The 20294-nt window shown below is 47.5% G+C and overlaps 2 protein-coding genes across 16 annotated transcripts in view; one reads left to right on the forward strand and one right to left on the reverse strand.

Annotated features, from left to right (window-relative positions):
- The first annotated feature begins 1197 nt into the window (after positions 1-1197).
- On the forward strand, positions 1198-10080 carry SCN3B (sodium voltage-gated channel beta subunit 3). 2 transcript variants are annotated; one of them, XM_082777954.1, is made up of 7 exons: positions 1198-1358; positions 1712-1884; positions 3511-3674; positions 5273-5498; positions 6548-6686; positions 7298-7394; positions 7880-10080. In XM_082777954.1, the coding sequence occupies exons 2-6, from the start codon at positions 1830-1832 to the stop codon at positions 7359-7361; spliced, it is 648 nt and encodes a 215-aa protein (XP_082634080.1). In that variant the 5' UTR covers positions 1198-1358; positions 1712-1829; the 3' UTR covers positions 7362-7394; positions 7880-10080. The 2 variants fall into 2 exon arrangements, with proteins under 2 accessions (XP_082634080.1, XP_082634079.1); XM_082777953.1 differs by lacking the exon at positions 1198-1358 and having other exon boundaries at positions 1704-1884; positions 7800-10080.
- Positions 10081-15081: 5001 nt separating this feature from the next.
- Positions 15082-20294, reverse strand: part of GRAMD1B (GRAM domain containing 1B) — a 126612-nt gene continuing 121399 nt past the window's right edge. For 13 of the 14 annotated variants that reach the window (XM_082777930.1, XM_082777929.1, XM_082777921.1 and 10 more), the window contains 3 exons: positions 19194-19316; positions 17744-17861; positions 15082-17064 (listed from right to left, as the gene is read on the reverse strand). In XM_082777930.1, coding sequence (XP_082634056.1) covers positions 16975-17064; positions 17744-17861; positions 19194-19316 — 331 coding nt within the window. In that variant the 3' untranslated portion in view covers positions 15082-16974. The remainder of the gene's footprint in view (positions 17065-17743; positions 17862-19193; positions 19317-20294) is intronic. The other variant, XM_082777928.1, reaches the window with a different exon arrangement.

Here is a 20294-nt window from a genome sequence, read left to right on the forward strand (position 1 = left end):
GAGCCGCTGCCTCCTCATAAGCCTGCAGTTCCAGCCCCTATTGTCCCTGGCAGGATTCTCCATGACAGAAGTAATTAGAGCAGCCATAGCACATGCAGTACAACTCTGCTGATCCGTGCCCTGTGCTTGCTGGCAGTGCACCTGGCTTCCTGAGAACAGATGTGATTACCACCCTGCTTCATGAAACAGGTGGTTGTCAAATGAGATAGCCATGGACATTGTTCAGTAGTTCCTGTGTCTATAAAAAACCCCTCCATCGGCACTCATCCACCATGCACAGGCTGGATTGTTCCAGAAAAGTTAGGAGCAAATCCCATGGCTTTGTCTGCCCTTCCTTTTGTTGAGCTGTGAACACAGCACGGTGCGACGGGAGAAAACAACCGGTCAGTTGCTGCTGTGATACTTCAGGGCTGCAAAGGTTTCACTGCTCCCAGCCAGCTGTGGTTTGGAACCAGGCAGAGCACAACGTGTCCAGGGGGTAATAACGGAGCAGAGCAAGGAGCTGGAAAGATGTCCTTTAGCTAGGAATTCCCTGGACTTGTTGCATGGCTCTTCGTGCACCTGATGTTCTCTTCCTGTGCATTTGTGGTTCGGTGCCTGGGAGATGTGGGACCCTGGTGTGCCTCGTGTCACTCTGCCATCGCAGAAATGCAGCATGCAAGGGATGCTGTGGAGGCAGTTGCTCAGCACATGGCTACAGGCAGAGAGTACTGCAGCATTCTGACATGAACGTGATGAGATGATATCTAGGAAAAGCATTTTCTGTCTTTGTTCTGTGCCTGCTTCGCTTACACAGCACAGGGATCACGCGTGTGCCCTCAGCACCGAGCCCCCAGCACCAGGCAGGTCTGGACCTCAGCAGTGTTGTGCCCCACTGAGAGTAAACGTCCAGCTGACGGGCTTGGAGCTGGGGCTCTCTGCTGCCTGCAGTTTTTTCTGTTCGGGTGAGCCTGACCGTCTGCACGCTGCCCGTGTCCAACACTTGCTTCTGGGTTTTGGCACTGGAAGTTGCTCACATGTCGTCTGATGGGATGGGTTAGGTTTAATTCAATAGACTGTGCTGTTTATCGAGCTGCCATCGGAGCAGACGCTTTAAAAAGAGGGAGCACATTTAACAAGCACTTCATTTCTCCCTCTCAGTCCACGGTGACCTTCAAAGTTGGAGAAGCCCTTCTGGGCGCGGTGGCTCCAGGCCAAGAAGAGAAAGCCCAGCCTGCTGCTGGCATCGACCCCCAGGGAACCAGACTGGAACATGAGGAGAGAGGATTTCCCAGTATTTCCAACTGCGACCTTCAGAGCCCTACAAACGTTAATATTAACCTCATTAGAGGCGGAGGCCTTTGGGTGACCTCGCACGGGTAACTCCCCTCCCCTCTCCCTCCCTCCCTCGATCCGGATTTATTTCGGAGGCCGGATAAGTGATGCTATAGGTCGCTAACATCCTCCCTCCGGCTCTAACCAAGCCGCGCATGCTTGCCGAGAGCCGGGCCCCCCGCCCGGGCTAGGCAGGGCTCGGCACAAGCCTTTTTTTCGAGCCAGGGGAGGCTGCAGGGGTGGCCGGAGGGCGAAGCGGCCACCTGCTGCTGGCTCCTGCCCCGGCCCTGTCCGTGGTGCTGCCGCCGGGCCGTGGGTCCCACCCCGCGGGGAAAGCGCCACCCGAGGATCCGGGAGCGCTCAGCAGCATCCTCCCACCCTGCGCTCTCTCCTCCAGGCTCGCCACAGGCATCCTGTTGCACCGGGGACGAGGCGGCGAGAGGAGCCCGGAGCGTTTTCCTGCCAGATCCTGGGATCTACTGGGAGCTGCTGGGAGCTGCTCCTCGCTCCCGACAATGGCTGCGCTGCCTCGGCTGCTGTGGGTGTCCTCGGCCGTGCTGGTGGTCTGGGGTAGGTGCTCCTTCCCTTGTCATCCTCGGGTTCGCCTCCAAATCCTCTGCTTCTCTCCCGGAGGATGCTCCTTTTCCCAGCAGGGTTTCTCTGAGGCTGCCGCGGAGCCCAGCCTTCAGAGTGGATTTTAGTTTTGTTTACAAGAGGAGAAGGAAATAACGTTTAAAGAGTTACTATGGACGTAATGGAGTTAATGTGAACAAAGAAAATGCGTTCGTGCTAAGTGGGCTTACCGCAGAAAACGTGTGCTTTAATATGCATGCAAGTTCCTTACTGTTTCCCGTTTGCTGTTGTTCTCAAATTTGCAATGTAATTTAATGTGTAGTTTCCTTAGAGAGGTTGTGCAAACCAATATGCTGTGCGTTAGTGCTAGTTGGCCATGCAGTCTGTGTAAACTAGAGGAAACATGTAGCTTTTATTGCAGTTCCAGTTTTTCCTCTGAAACCCAGCAAAGGTTTGCTGGTTTTGCAAATACAGCTAAGTGTAATCTGCACGTATACCTACAGCTCTGTGTATGTGTGTGTGGATGTGGGTGTACATATTTAATTGAAATGGAATAAAGCACGAGCCAGTTTTTTGTTGTTGTTTTTTTTTTTTTGTTTTGTGTTGTTTTGTTTTGTTTTGTTTTGTTTTGTTTTGTTTTTTTCTCCTTTCTCCCGGAAAGCTGTTGCTACCCACGGAGCTGGTAGTATGGGAGAAGTGGAATCCGGCTGTTCCCCAGGATAGGTCCCGGGATAATTCAGTGCTCAGGAGTGTGGGGGTTAATGGGATCTCAGAGGCTGGGGAGGAAGGGAGCAGCTAGCAAAATCAGCATCTTCACTCATCTATACTCTAGGCTTTGGAGACAGGTTTGGACAGACGTAACCCAGCATTGTTTAGCCCAGGGGACAAATGTCAGCAGGGATTTAGTCTGAGATGCCGTTCTGAAGCATTCGTTTTCACATCAAGTATTCGGCTTCACAGATTGTGATTTTTGTCTTGGTTGGGAGAGCAGTATTTTATAGTTGCCAGTGTTAGCAGAAATCTGATTGGAAATGTTTTGAACAAGAATGCATATAAAATCAATAACTCCCCCAGCTGCCAAATGTACTCGACTCCAAGCCCCTTGGTTCCTTGGACTGCTTATGAAACCTAGAAACAGGAAGCGAAACGAGAATCTTACCCCTTTGTTTTGAACACATTGCCAGATTAAAACATCCAGACCTTTTAAATTAGCACAAAGAAGAGCGAGCTGTTCCTCCATGCTTGAATTCTGGGCTTTCTCTCATACCAGACACTGTAATTGCTGCTGAAACAGGAGCATGCTCAGCATGTGTGAGAGAGAATGAACAGTGCCTCTAAAGCAGCATTAATTACTAGGGGGAAAATTAAAGTTGTGGCGAGGCAGATGCTGGAGAGGTGAATCTGCATGAAGTGATCACCCTCTGTTAATTATTATGAATTATTTATGTCTCTGAGAAGGAAGCTTCGTAAAATTTGACATTTGAGACTTAGTTGTTGTCAGAGGGTGCTAGTATTGAATCAAAAGGTTTTTCGTTGGGGCATGATGGGGTCGTAAGTGCTGAGAATTGGGTAATTGATACCTCTCTTTTTCTCTCTTACATTTCTTCTCACTTCTCCTCCTAGCTGGTTTTTGTTCTGCAGTATGTGTTGAAGTTCCATCAGAGACAGAGGCTGTCCAAGGAACACACATGAAGCTACTCTGCATCTCCTGCATGAAAAGGGAAGAGGTCACAGCCAGCACGATGGTGGAATGGTTCTACAGGCCGGAGGGTGGAAAAGATGAACCCGTATGTATGTTTGGTAGCTGAGCCCTTGCTTTTCTAGGTCGTCTGGTGAAATGTGGTCCAGTGAAGGCATGTAGGAGAAGCCAAAAGGTGCTAGGAGAGTGAGTTTGTCTTGCCACAGGATCCGTGATGAAGAAGAGAGACCCAAATACGAACAAAAGGTTTATGCCTCGTTTTCATTCAAAGTCTGTAGAAATGCCTAGCAGGCTGCTTTAATGACATGGAGGAGGGACAAGCTTGGAGCTAAATTCAGCTCCAACCTGCAGGTCTGCACCATTTGTATAGCATTTTCGCCCAGATATTCCACAGCACCACTTTTGGGCAGTGTCTAAAGTGTCTTTTCCTTGTTTAGCTGTTATCCATGCTTGCACACAGCAGGTACCTGTGTCAGGAAAAGCTGGAATCTGCTGGTGAGCCCAAACATTTGGGGCTGTATGTACATGAATGAGAATTGTAGTTCTTTTCCTTTAATATGTATTGTCTAATACATGAGGGAATTGAGAAGAGAAACAAAAGTATGGGGTGAGTCCTGGCTGCCTTGGCCAAGTCTTATTTCCTGGACCACTTCTTAACCCTGAAACTGTTCTTTGGAGGTTAAATCAGGCTCTGCTAAATCTGTAGGACAGAATTTAATTATTTTTTTTTGGCTACAGACAAAGCAGTAGTGTGCTGACTGTGGCATGATCTCTGTTGTTTTGGATCCCTGTCAGGAAGGGGTAAAATTCAGTTTTCAGGGTGAATTAAAATGAGAATCTTACACAAGAGGCGACTGGAAATCAAGAAAGAATGGTGAATCTGAGAACAAGGTTTGAGTGCACACATTCCTGTCTAGCTATTTTATCTAAGTATGAATAATTACGTCAGTACCTGCATTTTACTGTGATTGATCAGAGACAGACAAGATAGCAAATAGGCTCCAACCGTCTGAGAACAAAAGGAGCCACACTAGGGAGTGAGGCAGGCATTCACTTTCAGTGACCCAGGTGATAGATTTGCTGGTGGCAACCCAGAGAAAGGTAATGAAGGTGAGCTGGGGCAGGCAGTGTAATGCTGTGATCATGTATAGTGGTCAGCCAGCAACTTACCAAAAATTAGGCCTGTGAAAGCCACCTAAGATCTGTTCTTCTGACAGACTATTTTCACACTGCTCTATTTCTTCTGCAACACTGATTTCAGCTGAGTATCCCAGGGCTTACTGAAGATGACCATTTGTCTTTGCAGTATTTATTTTCTGTGGTACCTTCTGAAGATGATCCAGTGACTGACAGGCTGGTCGTTAAGACTATGGGATCCTAATTTTAGTTGCATTGCTGATCTTTTGTGTCATTGTCCCTATGTCTCTCTGCTGTTCTGTGCCTCAGTTTTTCTACTTCCACAATGGAGATGATTCAATTTTCTCTCTTTTGCAAAGTAGTTTGAGATTTTGAGGTAAAAGATGGCAGAATCTGAATATGTGTTGCTCCCAAGGAAGCCATATCCCAGGCCGTACACATGTGTAGCTAGAGAAGAACAGAGTTTCAACCGTTTCTTGCATATTCTCTGGTGTTGTCCAAGATATGAGCCAGTGATTAATCTGAGTATCCCTTCACATTTCCTCACAGATCTACAAGTACAGGAACACAAATCAAGAATTTCCAAGCCGCTTCAGTGGTCGGTTACAGTGGAATGGGAGTAAAGACATGCAGGATGTGTCCATCACTGTGTTAAACGTCACCTTGAACGATTCGGGTATCTACACCTGTAATATCACCCGGGAGTTTGAGTTTGAGATTCACCGGCCTCTCTTCACAAGCTCCAGACTGATCCACCTCACCGTGGTGGAGGAGGGTACGGAGGACTGGCAGACTGTGTCTTGTGTCCTAATGTGCCATGGGTGTTGTCTAACAGGGACATAATTTTGTATTGCATTGCAGGAGAGGGGGGACTGAGCTCCCAGGTAGCTGTGTCTTTCTTTGCCAACAGCAAGTACTATACAGGGTTCAAGAGGAAAGCCCAGCTTTATTATTTTTTTTTTCCTGACTGCAGCCTTGCCTTGGCACAGAGTGCTTGTGTGGGGATGGTATAAGCATGGAAGGCTGAGGCAATGTCTGGGAACAGCTGGGCAGGCACAAAGTGCAAGCAGAGGTTTCCAGTTTCTCTGCTCAGAACCCTCCCTTCTCCCCTGGCGGCTCTGGGATGCTACAGCACAGCCTTTGCCAGGATACCCACAGCTTCTCCTTCCTCGCTTCTGCCCCCTCCCTCTTTCAACTCATTCTCCATTTTGATAGCAGTCTGTTGCTTCTTCCCTCTCCCAGCCCCTCCTTCCCTTTGCATTGCTCCTGTCTTACCACTCCTTTTGGTTTTGCTCCCGTCTGTGCTGAGATCCTGGCTCATTAGGAATCAGTAGGAATCCCGCTGTCCTCTGCAGAGAAGGACAAGAGTTTTTACCCCTCATCTTTTCCTGTTGTGTCTACCCTTTCCTTCTTCCCCACAAGCATCTCTGTTTTGATCTCTCTCAAATCACTGCCGGCACAGCACACTCAAGTAACAGCAGTGAGTAAGATGTACAAAGGAAGCAGAATGTGAAGATGAGACAGGCACACGGTGAGCAATCTGTAGGAATGTGTAGGTTGCAGAGAATGCAAGACACGTGCAAGCCTGTGCATGCTTGATGCCTGTGGAAACACGCAGTGGAGTCGCTGCTGGCATACATATTCTGCTGGCAGTCTTGCCTGCTCCCTGTCTTTTGACCCATGACAGTGTAGTGGCACTTGGGTCTGTGGCAAGGTGGGTTAGGAAGGATGACACGAGGGTTTGAATGGAGCTGCTGTGCTCTGACAGCATGTAAACGATCACATGCATGTAAATGATCAGAGATGATTTCATTTTCTCAACAGCTGGAGAAGACTTCACCTCAGTCATCTCTGAAATTATGATGTATATTCTGCTGGTCTTCCTCACCTTGTGGCTACTGATAGAAATGGTCTATTGCTACAGAAAAGTCTCTAAGGCAGAGGAGGCTGCCCAGGAAAATGCGTAAGTGTGACATCCCTCCAGATGTGAGCAGTGCTGCAAGGGTCCTTCAGATGTCTCAGTCCAGGTCAGACTGCAAGAAGACCAAACCTTGCTCTTGCACGTTTCTAGCTGATGTTTGCTATGTCTGGAATAATTGCAGTGTTCCGGAGTACCAAAAGAGACGGTGTAGTAGCAAGGTGAGGGATGATGTACAGTGAAGGGAGGGTGGCCAAGGTGGGCAGTATTCCAAAGTGGCCCAGCGTGAACCATGTGGAGATGCTCTCGTGGAAGGCCTGCCCTCAGAGATCTGACTCACAAGCCTGCAGCCTGTGCTACTTCGAAAAAGCAGAGGAAGAGAAGGACAATTCTGGCAGCTGATACACCAGGGATGTTCCAGTTTTTATGCTGGCCCATTCCCATCTCTAGGAAAGCTGTATGTATAGGATTTAACAGTCGGGAAGGCTCACTGTCTGCTCCTGACTATGCCAATGAGAATGTCCTACTGTGAGCATCTTCTACAGGTGGAATTTGTTACCTTAGAGGTACTTACGGTCATTCAGTATCTCTGAAAGGGTGAAGGGGCCTGAAATGTGCACTTGAGGTTAAGCTTTCCTCTTTCCTTCCAACTACAGAACAGACTACCTTGCGATTCCGTCAGAAAACAAGGAAAACTGTGCTGTGCCTGTGGAGGAATAGCAGAGAGGAACCAGCGGAACAAACGGCACCAGGGTAGGTGATGAGGGAGCAGTGAATTGCTGCTTGTGCCTGTCAACCCCTCACCCTTACTACAGTGGGTTAGGTGTGTGGGGCTGGAGAAATGGCAGAGGGGAGATTCCTGGAGTCTGGCTTTGCCCCTTCTCTGGAGCTTTTCCAATGACATTAGAAACAATTCAGGTATCTTTGGATGGTGGGTATACTAATGATTTTAAACCCCAAACCAATGCACGTATTTAGGCTGTGATTTCATTACTCCTCCTTTGTGCATCCCTGTGGAGTTGGGAACAGTCACTGTCCCCTGCAGATGGGGAACAGGAGGAATAAATGGCACCGTCTCCAAAGGATACGTCTTCTAGGAAGGACTTTGTGTGCAAATGTCTGTGACCTAGATCTAAAGACTTGTTCATGTCCTGTCAGGTATCACGCTAAATGTATCACGATCCTCACTTCAGTACCTTCAAATGACTTGCACTCCAAGGGAATTCTCTCGCTTGCAGGGGCTCTGAAGACAGAAGGACCATGTCATGCCAGCCAGGTTTGAGGGGGAGCTCTACGCCGTCGGGAGGAAATGCGGGGAAGTGTAAATTCTCTTCCATTTGCCTTGGACTCTGTACAGCCTTGACTTTGGCCTCATGACTCCATTCTGAGCTGCCAGCCCATTTGTTAATGGACTCTCCTTTTGAAGCATGCTGAGCAAAGGGCACAGGGGTGTGGGCAGCACGGCTCCTTCCCAAGTTTCAGTCCCCTCATCACGTTAATGGCTTTGTAAATGTTAGTGTCATTCCTTAGCTGCTGTCACCACCACTTTTATTTGCAAAATATGCTAGTTCTCCATTGCAGAGGTAAAGGTTGTATGTATCATGTTGTTCTGACCTGCAGGACTGGGAACAAGGTCATTTAGGATGATGTTCCGCCATTTGTTACAGCCCCAGCATTTATTAGAGGTGTTAAATAGAAGGAGTTCAATTATTTGAGATATTTTTTATATTTTTATTATATTTGAGCTCAGTAAGTTGCTCTGGACTTTGGGCTACCAGTGCAGATGTAGAGTATGAGGAGTATAAATGCATTGCAATTGATGAAAAACATGTAGTGAAGGATGAGTCCCTGTGTCATGTTCACACTTGCTTCTGAAGGAGGGAGCTGAGAACAGAAATCCCGAAGTACTCCTAATTCGGGAGGCTGTATGATACATGACCCCCCTGTACCCTCCCTTCCACTTAGCACGTATCAAAATTCTTAGTTCCTTCCATTTCCCTTGTGTAGCAGGTTTACTCCTCAAGCACGCAGAGACACAGTGGTAGGAATAACCTGTGGAGCCGTGTTCAGCAGCAGCAGGCAAGCCAGTCAGACAAGGTATGCCTTTAACCTGTTTCTGGGGAAAACCCTGAAAGGATGACAGCTGGAGGCAAACAAGCATGCCAAGTAAATAGGATGCGTAGTCCTCACAGTAAAAGGACTGACAGCTTTGTAAAATGATTGTACTTGTAACCGTGATGGTCTTCTCACGCTATCCTACAGCACCACCTAGAGGAATATGGAGAAAGTGGTTACTTTTTCCTAGTTTTGTAGTAATTATGTATTATGTGATGATTAGTCTCAATATTCATTGTAAATGACCCACTGCTGCACAGGAATTACACTGTAAATTCAGTGAATGCAAACTGACCTTTTAAATTTTAGTGGTTTAAACAGAATAAAATCACTTTTCTGGCCTCAAACGTAGATATTTGAGCTCAATAACTAGGACCATGAGGAAACAAATGGTAGAAACATTGGGGTAGAATTGTACTTAAAGTGGGAGAAGGTTTCCTTTTGATATAGGAGATGGTGTTACACCCCTGCTGCAATGGAGCCTGTACTGCTTGCAAGAGCTGACAAATTTTGCTACACTGACCGCTTTTAAGTATTACAAAGTGCTTGTGAATCAAAAGCATGCTTCCTACATATGGAATTTCCCCTGCTTATGTTCTGCTGCAGTTTATGTGTTGCTAAAAATCGCAGAAGTTGTTCCATTTGTCAAATCCCAAGCCAGATTTCTAACTGGCAGTTGTTCCAAATGCCTTTCTTAGAGCAGTGTCAACTTCAGTAAACTACTAGGATCCAGTCTTCACCGTAGGATCTTTCTCAAGCCCAGAGCTGAGTCTGGCAACGTGAGCACATTTTCCAGATGAAGCACGCTTGTAGTCTGGGCACTGGTTCCTTAAACCATAATGTCCAAAAATAGCTCCTCTTCCAGTTCTGATGGATATCTTCATTTTCCCTAGGCCAACATGCCTGGCCTCAAGGCAATTTTTGGCATAATCCTAACTCTAGATCCACAGCAACAGAGGAGTGACTAGACAATAACTACTGAGTTTCCATTGCTGACCATGGCAATAATGCTCAGAGTGATTTTTAGGTAAGGTTACATAAACCTCTCTCTCACTTCAGCTCTGTTTCTCCTAGTCCTTGTGAAGTACTGACAACCTTCTGATGTTATAATGTGAAGTCAAAAAAGGAGAAAATTGAAAACTTCTTGAGAGCTACCTCGGGTGGTAAAGAAGGGCCGTCCTTTAGTCCTGCACCTTCGGGTATTACGCACGCATCTTCTTAAGATGCCTTTTGGACAAATCTTTCACTTTTACAGTTCTTGCATACAGATAGGACTATTGCCCTGTGTTGTTCTAGGCAGGGGAAAATGGTGCCTAAATTCTACTCAAGATTCCCATAGTAAAAAAAAAAAAAAAGGAAGGGGGGGGGGTTCTCAAGGGCGGTGTTAAAGGCAGGCTGTGTCCTGGGAGAGATGGTCCTGGTTGGTATCTGAAAAGACCCTCCCTGTGTATTTGGCAATGACAGAAGAGATTTTAGAATAGGCAGGACAATAAAAAGAACAAAGCACTCATGAGTCATGCTGTTTGTCTGATAGATTTTTTTTTTTTTAATTTATACTTCCATTGTACTAGCTACTTACATTAAGTTTCGGCTGCATAGCCTTTACAGTTCCTAGGTTCTAGCAGGTAAGTTTCATTATCGTTTTATCGCATTTTGCGCACAGCGCAAAGTTTGACAGTTATACAACTCCTAAAACAAAATCACGGTTCGTCCCCCACCCCACCCTGGAGTTCACAGCGGTGCTACAGGCTGCACCGGCCTTGGCCAACAGCCCTCTGCTTCCCGGGCTCCTGTGGTGAAATCCCAAAGGGAAGCACGCACCTGCGGGTGACTGTATGACCCGTTCCCTTTCCTTGCTGACATGAGGCCATCCTCGTTAATTTGCAATTACGACAGCATCTGGGGTTGCAGGATCCAGGGCCTCAGGTGAGGAGAACACGCTCCAGGGTCTTTAGCAGCTTTATCCAGCCCTGGAGCATGCGATGAGAGATGAACTGCTGTGGGAATGATAACGTCCCAGAGGTGCCGCAGCCACACGATGCCAGTCCGGGGTGGTTAAGGATGTACGCTGCAACGGTTCTGCTGCTCCTCCCTCCACTCCGACCTCAGCAGGCCAAGAGCCAGGTTAGTGCTTCCGTATCTGCTCTGCTAAGTGCTATTACAGGGGAGGTGGGCTTGCGGAGATCGGAACTACACCCGTGTGGCACAGGCTCCACCTCTTTGCTGGATGAAGTTGCTGTTTCGTAACAGCTGCTCCCACAAATCCTAATGCTGCTGGGGCAGTCTGAGCCGAGACTGTGACACGACCAAGTGGCTGTAGAACCTGAGCTGCACGTTTGTTTTATTCCCTAACTATTCTTGGAGTTTCAGTTGGGGAAAGTGGCCATTTAACGTTAGCAATGGAATTGGCCTAAATGAGTGAGGTAACAGAAACGGCGAGAGAGGGTACCTCCCTGAGCCATGTGCAAATATAATTCCTTCTGCAGAAGGAAGTCCTTTTCCCTACTGAAAAAAAACAAAACAAAACAAAAAAAAACAGAAACAAAAAACAAAAACAAAAAAGAACACATTCACTTGAAGAGCGGTACGGACTGCATCAAGGAAAGGCAAGCAGGGACAGCACCAGGTCAGTCCACCTATGACAAAGGGAATGATTGTCTGGCAGCAAAGGGACGTGGGGAGAGGGAAGAGCCATAGCAAGCACTGCAAAATGTGTGTGGGAGAAGAGGGCATGGCACACCACGTATCCATGCTAAGGGTTAAGCCCATGCTGTCTGGCTAGATCAGGGAATAATCTCAATCGGCAGTTGATCAAGACATGAGGAGCTTATTTGGCCAGTGTGCACATCTAGAAAAAGACAGGTATTATGGCACAAAGAGACTCGTGCTATGGAGACTGCAAAGCGTAGAGCTCAGAGCATGCCAGGCAGAGGGAACGGGCCTAAAGGTCGGCACGGTCACATCTTGAAAACTACACTGACACAAAGGTTTTGCGAGCCACTTACCTCAGATGCTTTGGTTTAAGAGACTCTGTTTTGAGTATTGTTTTTAAGCAATCCCCTGCTAGATGTTTTAACTAGTGCTGAGACTGAAAAGACTGAGCCAGAGTCTACACGACTGCACTGTTTGGGTGGTCCTGTGTGGAGCCAGGAATTGGACTCAGTGATCCTCGTGGGTCCCTTCCAACTTAGGATATTCTATGATTCTCAATGGCAGCAAGCCTAGCAGAGATCCTGCTGCAATGAGCTCCTCAGAGTTGCGCACGTAATTTGGAAAAAACAGTTCTGGCAACACAATTCTGCCTTGAGAAACATGACTGAGTGCCTCCAGAGTCAGGTCCTTGCTTCCCCTAGCCAGCAGTACTGCAAGCACCCAGTGCTGATGCTTTGTTTGCTTCACCTTTAGCATGCTGTGGAACCAGAAATTGCCACTTCTAAATTAGAAAGTGGTTTGCTTGTATCCTGATTGGGAGAAAGAAACACGGATAGAGTCCTGCCCTGGGTATATGCTAGAAAATGGCTGGTTGGGTACGTACCTCCCATGGACATTCTGTGGAGAGGTACTTTTGGGAGCAAGGTTGTGTCACACAGGTGGCAGAGTAGGACTCAATGTGTTTGCCACAAATGAAATTTTACCAATTTGAGACAGAGCCTCTTCCCAGATCATTGCAATAGGCTAGAGACTGTGTATGCCTGGAAATGAGCATTCACAGATGGTTTTTTCCTACACCTTAACTCACTAACTTCATGCTGTGTTTCTGTAAATGAACCCCAGAGAAAGAAGGGGCCCAAAAGTTTTTCCACTCCTAGTAGTAAAGAGAAAATCCTCTAACGAGCTAGGAGTGATTCACTCCCCCAGAATTTCCACCACTAACCTCTAGTTTGCAGCTCATTCTGTGTGAGCAGTGCTGGTCTCTTTAGGGTTGGAGATTATCTCTACCACTCTGTCCTAGTGCTGGCTGGTATGAAAGCTGCAGGCTCCCCTCTCTGTCTCCTCAATTTAAGTGCGTCTGCATCCCTGAAAGATGATGGAAATACAGGTCTGAGAAGGCAGAGCCACCAGGAAAGGGAGAAGGATTAAAGTCATGTGAGAAAGAAACTGTATTCACCAAAACCTGTATGTATGCACTCCCTTCTGGTTAGCATTTTTGACATGTAGAAGTGAAACTGTGAGGCATGAAAGTGTGTCTTTCATTCTGCTTGGGCATATCGCAGGCCTACAGATCTGCACAGAGATCACTGCACAACACAGCCAAAAGCTCTCATCTCAAGTACCTGGACCATGTGTCTCCAATGCCTACTTGAAAATCAATCTTTTCACCTCATATAAAGGTAGGAAAAAGCATACCTAAGTAGGCTACATGATTTAGTGCTGCTAGGGACAGGTAGGCTAAGGACCATCCCCCATACACCCAGGTGAGCTTCCAAAATGAGCAGGGGGCTGTCTGATGTGAAAGGAGCACAGCCTGGCACGCCAGGCTTCCTGAGAGGGGTTATAGCAATGCAGGTGATGGTTTTGAGGTGTTTTAGTGCTGGTGCTTTAAAACCAACACAGCATCAGGCTTTGAAGCCTTGCCTCTTTCAGTACAGGGTTATATCATAATAAATATATATTATATGTTTTAGATTTCTTTTTATTAAAGTAGACAAATGGGGTCCAGACAGGAATGGCAGTGTGTAAGCTGTGTGGAAAGGTGTACTCTGTGTCAGTGGCATGATTGAGATATGTTATGGACAGCCAGGCTGTGACTGCTTAGGTAAGGCAGAAGCACCACCTCCTGCAACATCAGTTAGGTTGCTCAGCCTTGCTCCTAGAAAGCATCTGCTAATTTCCCTAGGAAATGTAATCATGAAGGAACTACAGCAAAATTGCCTGGGGCTGTAAAAGGAATTAATCTGTTGATTGGAATTCATCTGCAGTAGCAGGTGATTCCTATCGTAGTTCTCTACAAGATGGCATCTAAATGAGAACATGCTGAGGTTTTGTGTGAGCCCTTGCTTTTGTGCCACTGTGGGTTTTGCCTTATGGAAAAGACCTTAGTTTTCTCTTTCACTACTACTTCGATAAGTGGCAATAAAGGATTGCTTCACAAAGCCAGACTTGCCAGACTACCCACCTCCAAGCCAGACTTGCTGCCAAGTGACAAAAAAAAATCCAACGTAACTAGGGTTTTGAGAAAAGGAAACCTAAGACCCCAAACAGCAGCGTTCCTCATTCTGAAGGGCATGTTTGGTGACCACCACTCTTAAGTTCTGTATTGACACCCTTATGGTCTTTATTGAGGAATTTAATGCAACTGTGTGTTAGAGCTGTCAACCATGTTAAACAGTTTAGAGTAATGTGCAGGCAGAATGAATATTAGTGCTTAATATTTTTATATCTGCCTGTGTGTAGCCTCACATTAATTTAACTGACCTTGTGCAATTCTGTCTCTAAGGCCAAGCCCAAGGAAGCCAAATCAGTGGGAACATCCAGAACCCAATGTGACCACCATTTGCAAAAATGCTGCAGAGGAAGAAGGACACACACATAAGCAAAGGGATTCCGTGCCTCCACAACTAGCAAGAGAACACCAGATGGGTAAGAAGCCAGCTCTGACTACTGTTTTACCCTCTCGGACACATAAGTTGTTCTGTCTCCTGCTCGGTTGTCTTTCTACAGACAGAAGCTTGCCAGCCAGGTTACAAAGACCCACGTTCCAGGTTTCTCTCTCAAGATACAGCCTTTCCCTTTTCTGGCAAGGAAATGTGGCAAGCACAGGGCTTCCTTTCTCTTTTTTCCTTCTCTCTGAAATTAATTTTTGAAAAAGGGGAAGATGGGCAGCAAGGCATTTTTCTGTGCTTAGCAACTGTGGGAGTAACAAATGGGAAAATGGGACTCAGCCAGTGTGGCAAGTCAACAGTGGGGACGGAGCTGGGGCCCTTTGGTCCCAAGATGAGAGCAGCAGGATACCCTTTCAGGTTACTAGCAGCTCAGATTCATCGTACAGTAGCCATTTCAGCAGCCTCCCTGGAAAAAGCCAGGGAGCAGCACAGTAGTCAGCAGCATGAAATCAAACAGACAGACATAAATACAAGTTATTCTCTAGCTTCCGAGGCATGTTTTTGCCAATTGTACCTTTCACACCCTTATATGTGCATTCAGTAACCTGCCTTCATCCACACTCCTTCAACTGTGAGTCTTCGTCCGTGGGACATGTTTAGAATTTGGTCATGAAAAATCTTAGGCAGGCTGGGAGAAATCAGTGGGTTACTCCTGCAAACGGTACCTTTCCCTGGTTGGGCTGTGGGAGCTTGTAAGGGTTTTCCTTAGACTCGTTTTCTTCCCCAAGCTGTGTGGATCAGTGTTTCTGGTACAAAGATACATAAACCAGTTATTCACCCTTATGTCCCCTGCTCTTTCAGTGCCAATTAGAGCAAAAGACAGTGGATGAGCTAGAACCGACCATCTGCATGTGGGGAATATGCGGCTGACTCCTTCCTGCCATTTAGAAGGTGGAAAAATCCTGGTGTTGAGTAATGATGAAGACTGAGGGTCTCACATACCACCTAATCTACCTATCCAGGTAAGATGAGGAAGCATTTATCAATCACCCACTCAAGCACCCTGCATCCCACCCACTCACAGTGGCTTTTTTTACACTGCACATCAGTTTCTGCCCTTCTTTCTCATTTGGCTGCTAAAGGGAATCTGGAATTATCCCCCACAAGTAGTAAAAACACACAATGTCTTTAATGCAGCTCTACCACCTAACTTGCTTAGAGAGCAGATGCACTGCTGTGCAGCTTAGGAGACAGCCCAGTCAGATGCCTTACAGTGTGGACATCCCCCAGTCTGTCCCGCACCCCTTAACAGTCCCTTTTTAGTCCCTTTTTTCTTTTCTTTTTTGGTCCCTGTGACCCTTCCTAACCTCTATGAGGACTGATGAAGGCTTTGCTGCTCTAGCTTGCAGGTAAGGATCCAAAGCAAAGGTGTCCTTTTGTTGTCATTGTTAAAGGAAAGGATATTTTTCTTTTCTACCTAATGCTTTCCCACATGGATTAGAAGTAAAGGTCAGGGCTAAGAGGTATGAGCAAAGTGGTCTCTCAGACTAGGAGCAAGAGGTAAATTTGCTGAGCAGGATGGCAGGAGTGGTTCTGCTAAGTTCCCTTAGCTTTCCCACTCCACACTGTGCTAATAGCACGTGGTTTGGCAGAAAGGAGGGCTCGCATAGAAATACTCGTTTTGATTTTGTTTTTTAAGTTGGGGCACTCCCCCTGTTGTGAGAAGTCACACAGACAGCCCTTATCAGCACCGATGTAGATCTTCAGCACAGGGATGGCTTAATGGCAGGGGCCCAAGCACACAAAAAGCAGAGAACCACAGAAAACGTAAAGGGGACACTGTCAAAACAGATGGAAGTGTGCTTTCTGCAGTGTAGCTCTCCTCCATCTGAGCACCATGGGGGCAGATCCTCCCCCTTCCCACCATCTCCTTGGCAATTAATGCAGTATCAATAGCAGGAGGAGGCAAACTAGGTGTTTGGAGAAAGCTTTTCAGGCTTATTTACATTCTGTGCTTTGCTCTCCGAACCAGGCTGGCCAGCACGACAGCAAATTGCATTTCTGCTCCAAGAGCCATAAGGATGATTGCCAGTGAGACCTGCTCTCCACAGACCTAGAGCAATTCCTCTGGAGGCCTCCTCTCCAAACACGGAGTAGTTTTGTGAGGGATTGATGGTGATTGCCAAAACCTCTCTGTCCTGAAGCCAGCAAGGTAAGAAGTTGACAGTGTTCCCTTTATACGTGTAGATACACAGAGTCAGTCAGGGACCTTCATGCGCAGGGAGGGGAGGGGCATTCGCTCTGATGCTTCCCTTTGAAACAACAAAAACAAAACAGACAGACAGACGAACAGACAGCCAGGAGTATTACAGAAGAGTGGTGCAAAAGCCCAGGGTAGCACACAGGGTGCATCCCTAAGCGCACCTCAGTGCCAGGAGAGCACAGCCCTCCCACACGCACACACACGCACACCCCACACTACCACCGAGACGCTCCATTTCAACCAGTGTTTGGAGGTCAGTCCTTCCTCGCGATACGTAGGCTTTTTTTTTCTCTTAAAATCTGTATATAATATATATATTTATATTCTGTATATATATATATTTATATATATATTTATATATCCTATTTACACATATTGCACACCGTCCTCTGGCCTCCTGCATTCCTGCCTGTTAGTGGAAACGTTTCCGTTTCTCTTCTGGATCTGACCCGAAGTCCCGGGACCCGATGCCATTCTGGAGATTTATTAGTGAATCCTTCATCTGCAAGACAAGAAACGTCTCCAATGTGCTGCTACCCTGAAGGTGACAGAGCTTCGGGATTTCCTTCCCCATCAGTGCCTCCAGGTGCCTCCTTCACTCACAGAAAGTACTGACACCATAATACCTGCTGTGGGGGACTGGGAGGTACCGGTGGGGACTGAGAAGATGGGAGTCAGTGAGACAACAAGGGGTGAGCAGAAGAAGGTACAGGGTGAGGGCTCTTCAGGCAATGGATACTAAAACTGCTGGCCCTGTGCTGTGAAGGGCCCATGGAGAGTGCGTCCCCTTCACCCATGTGAGCCACATATGAGCCCAGGGTTGAGGGGAAAAAATTTGTATTCCAAATGGATTGCCAAGGTCTTACAGACCCCTCTGGAATGTCGGAGCCTAGATACAAGATGTGTTGTCTAATAAAAGGTTTTGGCCCTCCAGAATTCTCTCCTTGACTTGCCTGGACCCCCCTGCGAGGTGAGAGAGAATCCATGGTATCCTGTGAATAGCCCTTGGGATCTGCTGCCCACCCCAGCATCAGGAGATGGAGCTAAAGGGAGACAGAATTGGAGGAGATGCACCTGACAGGCTGCAGCGGATCCAGGTAAGGACTGCGAGTGTGTGGCTGTGTGGCTGGGAGGACATGGTGACCCTCCACGCACAGCACCAACGGGCCGTGTGGTCTCACCTGGTCTAGAAGCATCACAGAGGATTTGATGATCTCGCGCCATTTTTGTAGCTCTGAGTCATGATACTTCTGCTGAGATTCTAGTAACTGGGCCCATTCTGTCTGAGATTGGGGTAACCTGTCAGGCAGAACATGAGCAAGAGTGAATCTGGGGGAACCATGGTCAAGGGGGAGCAAAGTGGGCTGGCAGGGGAGGGGGGCTGCAGCTTGCATCAATCTCTGTCTAACCCTTCCACCCTAAGGGGGTAGCATCTAGATGCACTTATTATTTTCCTAATATTAGCCTGCCTTAATTGTGGTAATTAACAGCAAAGATGTGCCTTTTGCAGAAATGCTCTAGTGCAGCTGGAGCTGAATGCCCACGTCCCAGAGGGGGCAGAAGGCAGCGCTGTCACTGCTGGGGAGGTGAGAACAGCAAAAGGTGGCACCAGGGCCCCTGACAGGGACTGCAGTGTACACTGCTGGGCAGGTGCTAGCCTTGTGCAGTGGGTTTCGATTTTTTTTAACTTCCCTAGACATGCTGTGCTGGCCATCACCTTAATACCACGCTTTCCTTATTCTGAATAACAGCAGCACCAGTTCTCTTTGTAGCGGCAGCCACCTTCAGGCCTAATTAATCCTCCCCCCACCCCTCAGGCCTAATTAATCCTCCACAACAGGGCTGTTGGCTGCTGAGTGGAGGTGGCTCAGAGCAGACACAAGCTGTCAGGCCGCTGACAGGAGGATCCCCAGGCCTGGCTGCTCAGGGCCAGAGGAAGGACATCGGTGCACCTGGTGCATAGGTGGAGCTTGGCTGGGATGAGGCGAGGATAAAGCTCCATGGAGCAAAGCAATGCGAGGAGCAGAGTTGAGGCAGAGAGCACAGCACTTGGAAGATGGCAGGAATGCGCTGCAGAGGCACCTCTCTCGCCTAAGAGGTAGGGTTGTTTTTGTATGCCCCCAGCTTTTAAGCCAGCTACTTCTCTCTTTACTGCTTCTTGGGCCTTTCTAGTTTCTAAGACATCTAAATCTTTGTCTTCTGCTTTCATCTCTTGGGCTTTGCTTATCTGTAAGAGAGAGGGATCTTCGCTGCTTTGTCTTCTGCTTACCTCCTGGGCTCTGCTTTTTCCTAAGATAGCTGGATCCCTCCTCTCTTAGCTACTTCCTGCTGTATACACCTCTTAAGGTCTACAGACCGTAGTGGAGACTTTCAAGTCTCCTACCCTGGAGGCTAAGCAGAGCAGGGCCTTCCTAGGGGGAAGGGAGAGCTCCCTCAAGTTCCTTCTTTCTCCAGACACTGCAAGTTAACAGCCTCATCCTCTCTTACCTTGGCAGACGGGCAGAATGGGGGCACCTCTGCCGTGCCTTCCTGCCATGTGCCATGCTAACTGCCTCACCTCTTCTCCTTGTGTGGCTTTGCTTTGCTCCACAGTGTTTAATCCCTGCCTTGTCGCAGCCAAGCTCTACCTACCTGCCAGGCACACTGCGGTCACCTGCCTGTGGCCCTGCATGGCAGCTCTGGGCAGCCAGGCCTGGGGATCCTCCTGTCCAGGGCTTGAGGGCTTGCATCTGCCCAGCCCAGCCAGCTCCTGACCTGGAGATTAAACAAGGACATGGTAAGTGTGGCAACTAAAAAGCATTACAAGTTAAAAAAAAAAAAAAAATGGACCCATTCCCAGTAATCCTAGACTATAATAAATAACTCTGCTACTAATAAATGTTGCTTTCTGTGTCTAAGTGGAGAAGCCACATACTTAGATTCAGAGTGGGTTGGGGCAGTGAGTAGTCCCCCTAACTAAGTGTACCACTCCTCAATCTCATTAGCACCTGAAGATCATTATCTTCAGAGCCTCGAATTGAATGCTTCTGAGCACACCCCACCTTGGACCCAGCAGGTGGGTTTGGTCTAATCCACAGCAATTGCAGTTACAACACAACAAAGTTAACTGTGCAGAGGGGAAATAGGAGAACCCCTACCCACCCCTATAATTACAGTACATGCACATTACAAACAGCATATAAGACAGTGCTATACTTAATACCATATTCAGTAGTGGTCCAAATAAATACCAAGACTGTCATAGGGAGATAAAGCAGGAAAAATCACTGACTAGATCTGTGGGACAGTTGCACAGCTATTACCAGTTAAAGAGCAAGCCCACCCTAATGAGAAGTGGAAAGCCTGTAACATAAGACAAGTAACAAATAAAGTAATTTGCAAACTGTTTAAAGTCAAGACAAAGTCAGTTGAAGAGGGAATCACTGCAACTACACAAAAGGATGTCCAGAAAGGGGACATAAAGAGACCAAAACACCATAGCAAAGTGGATTGTGATGTTCCCAACTTCAACTGCTGACCGCAGAGAAGCTGATCAGGCAGGACACCTAGCATTTATGTACAGAAAAAGCATTCACCTAACCTTGCCAGAAGGAATTCAAAACGCCAAATTGCTGGTCATTATTAAACAGCTCTGGGCCATCAGGTCACCGCTGTAAAATGCCATCTACCAAAAGGTGCTCTGGAGGGCACCCTGGGAAATGCTGACTGGCAGGTCCACTTCAACTCTAGACC

This window comes from Aythya marila (genome assembly GCF_965140915.1).
Source record: "Aythya marila genome assembly, chromosome: 23".
In the NCBI taxonomy this organism is placed as follows: Eukaryota; Metazoa; Chordata; class Aves; order Anseriformes; family Anatidae; genus Aythya; species Aythya marila.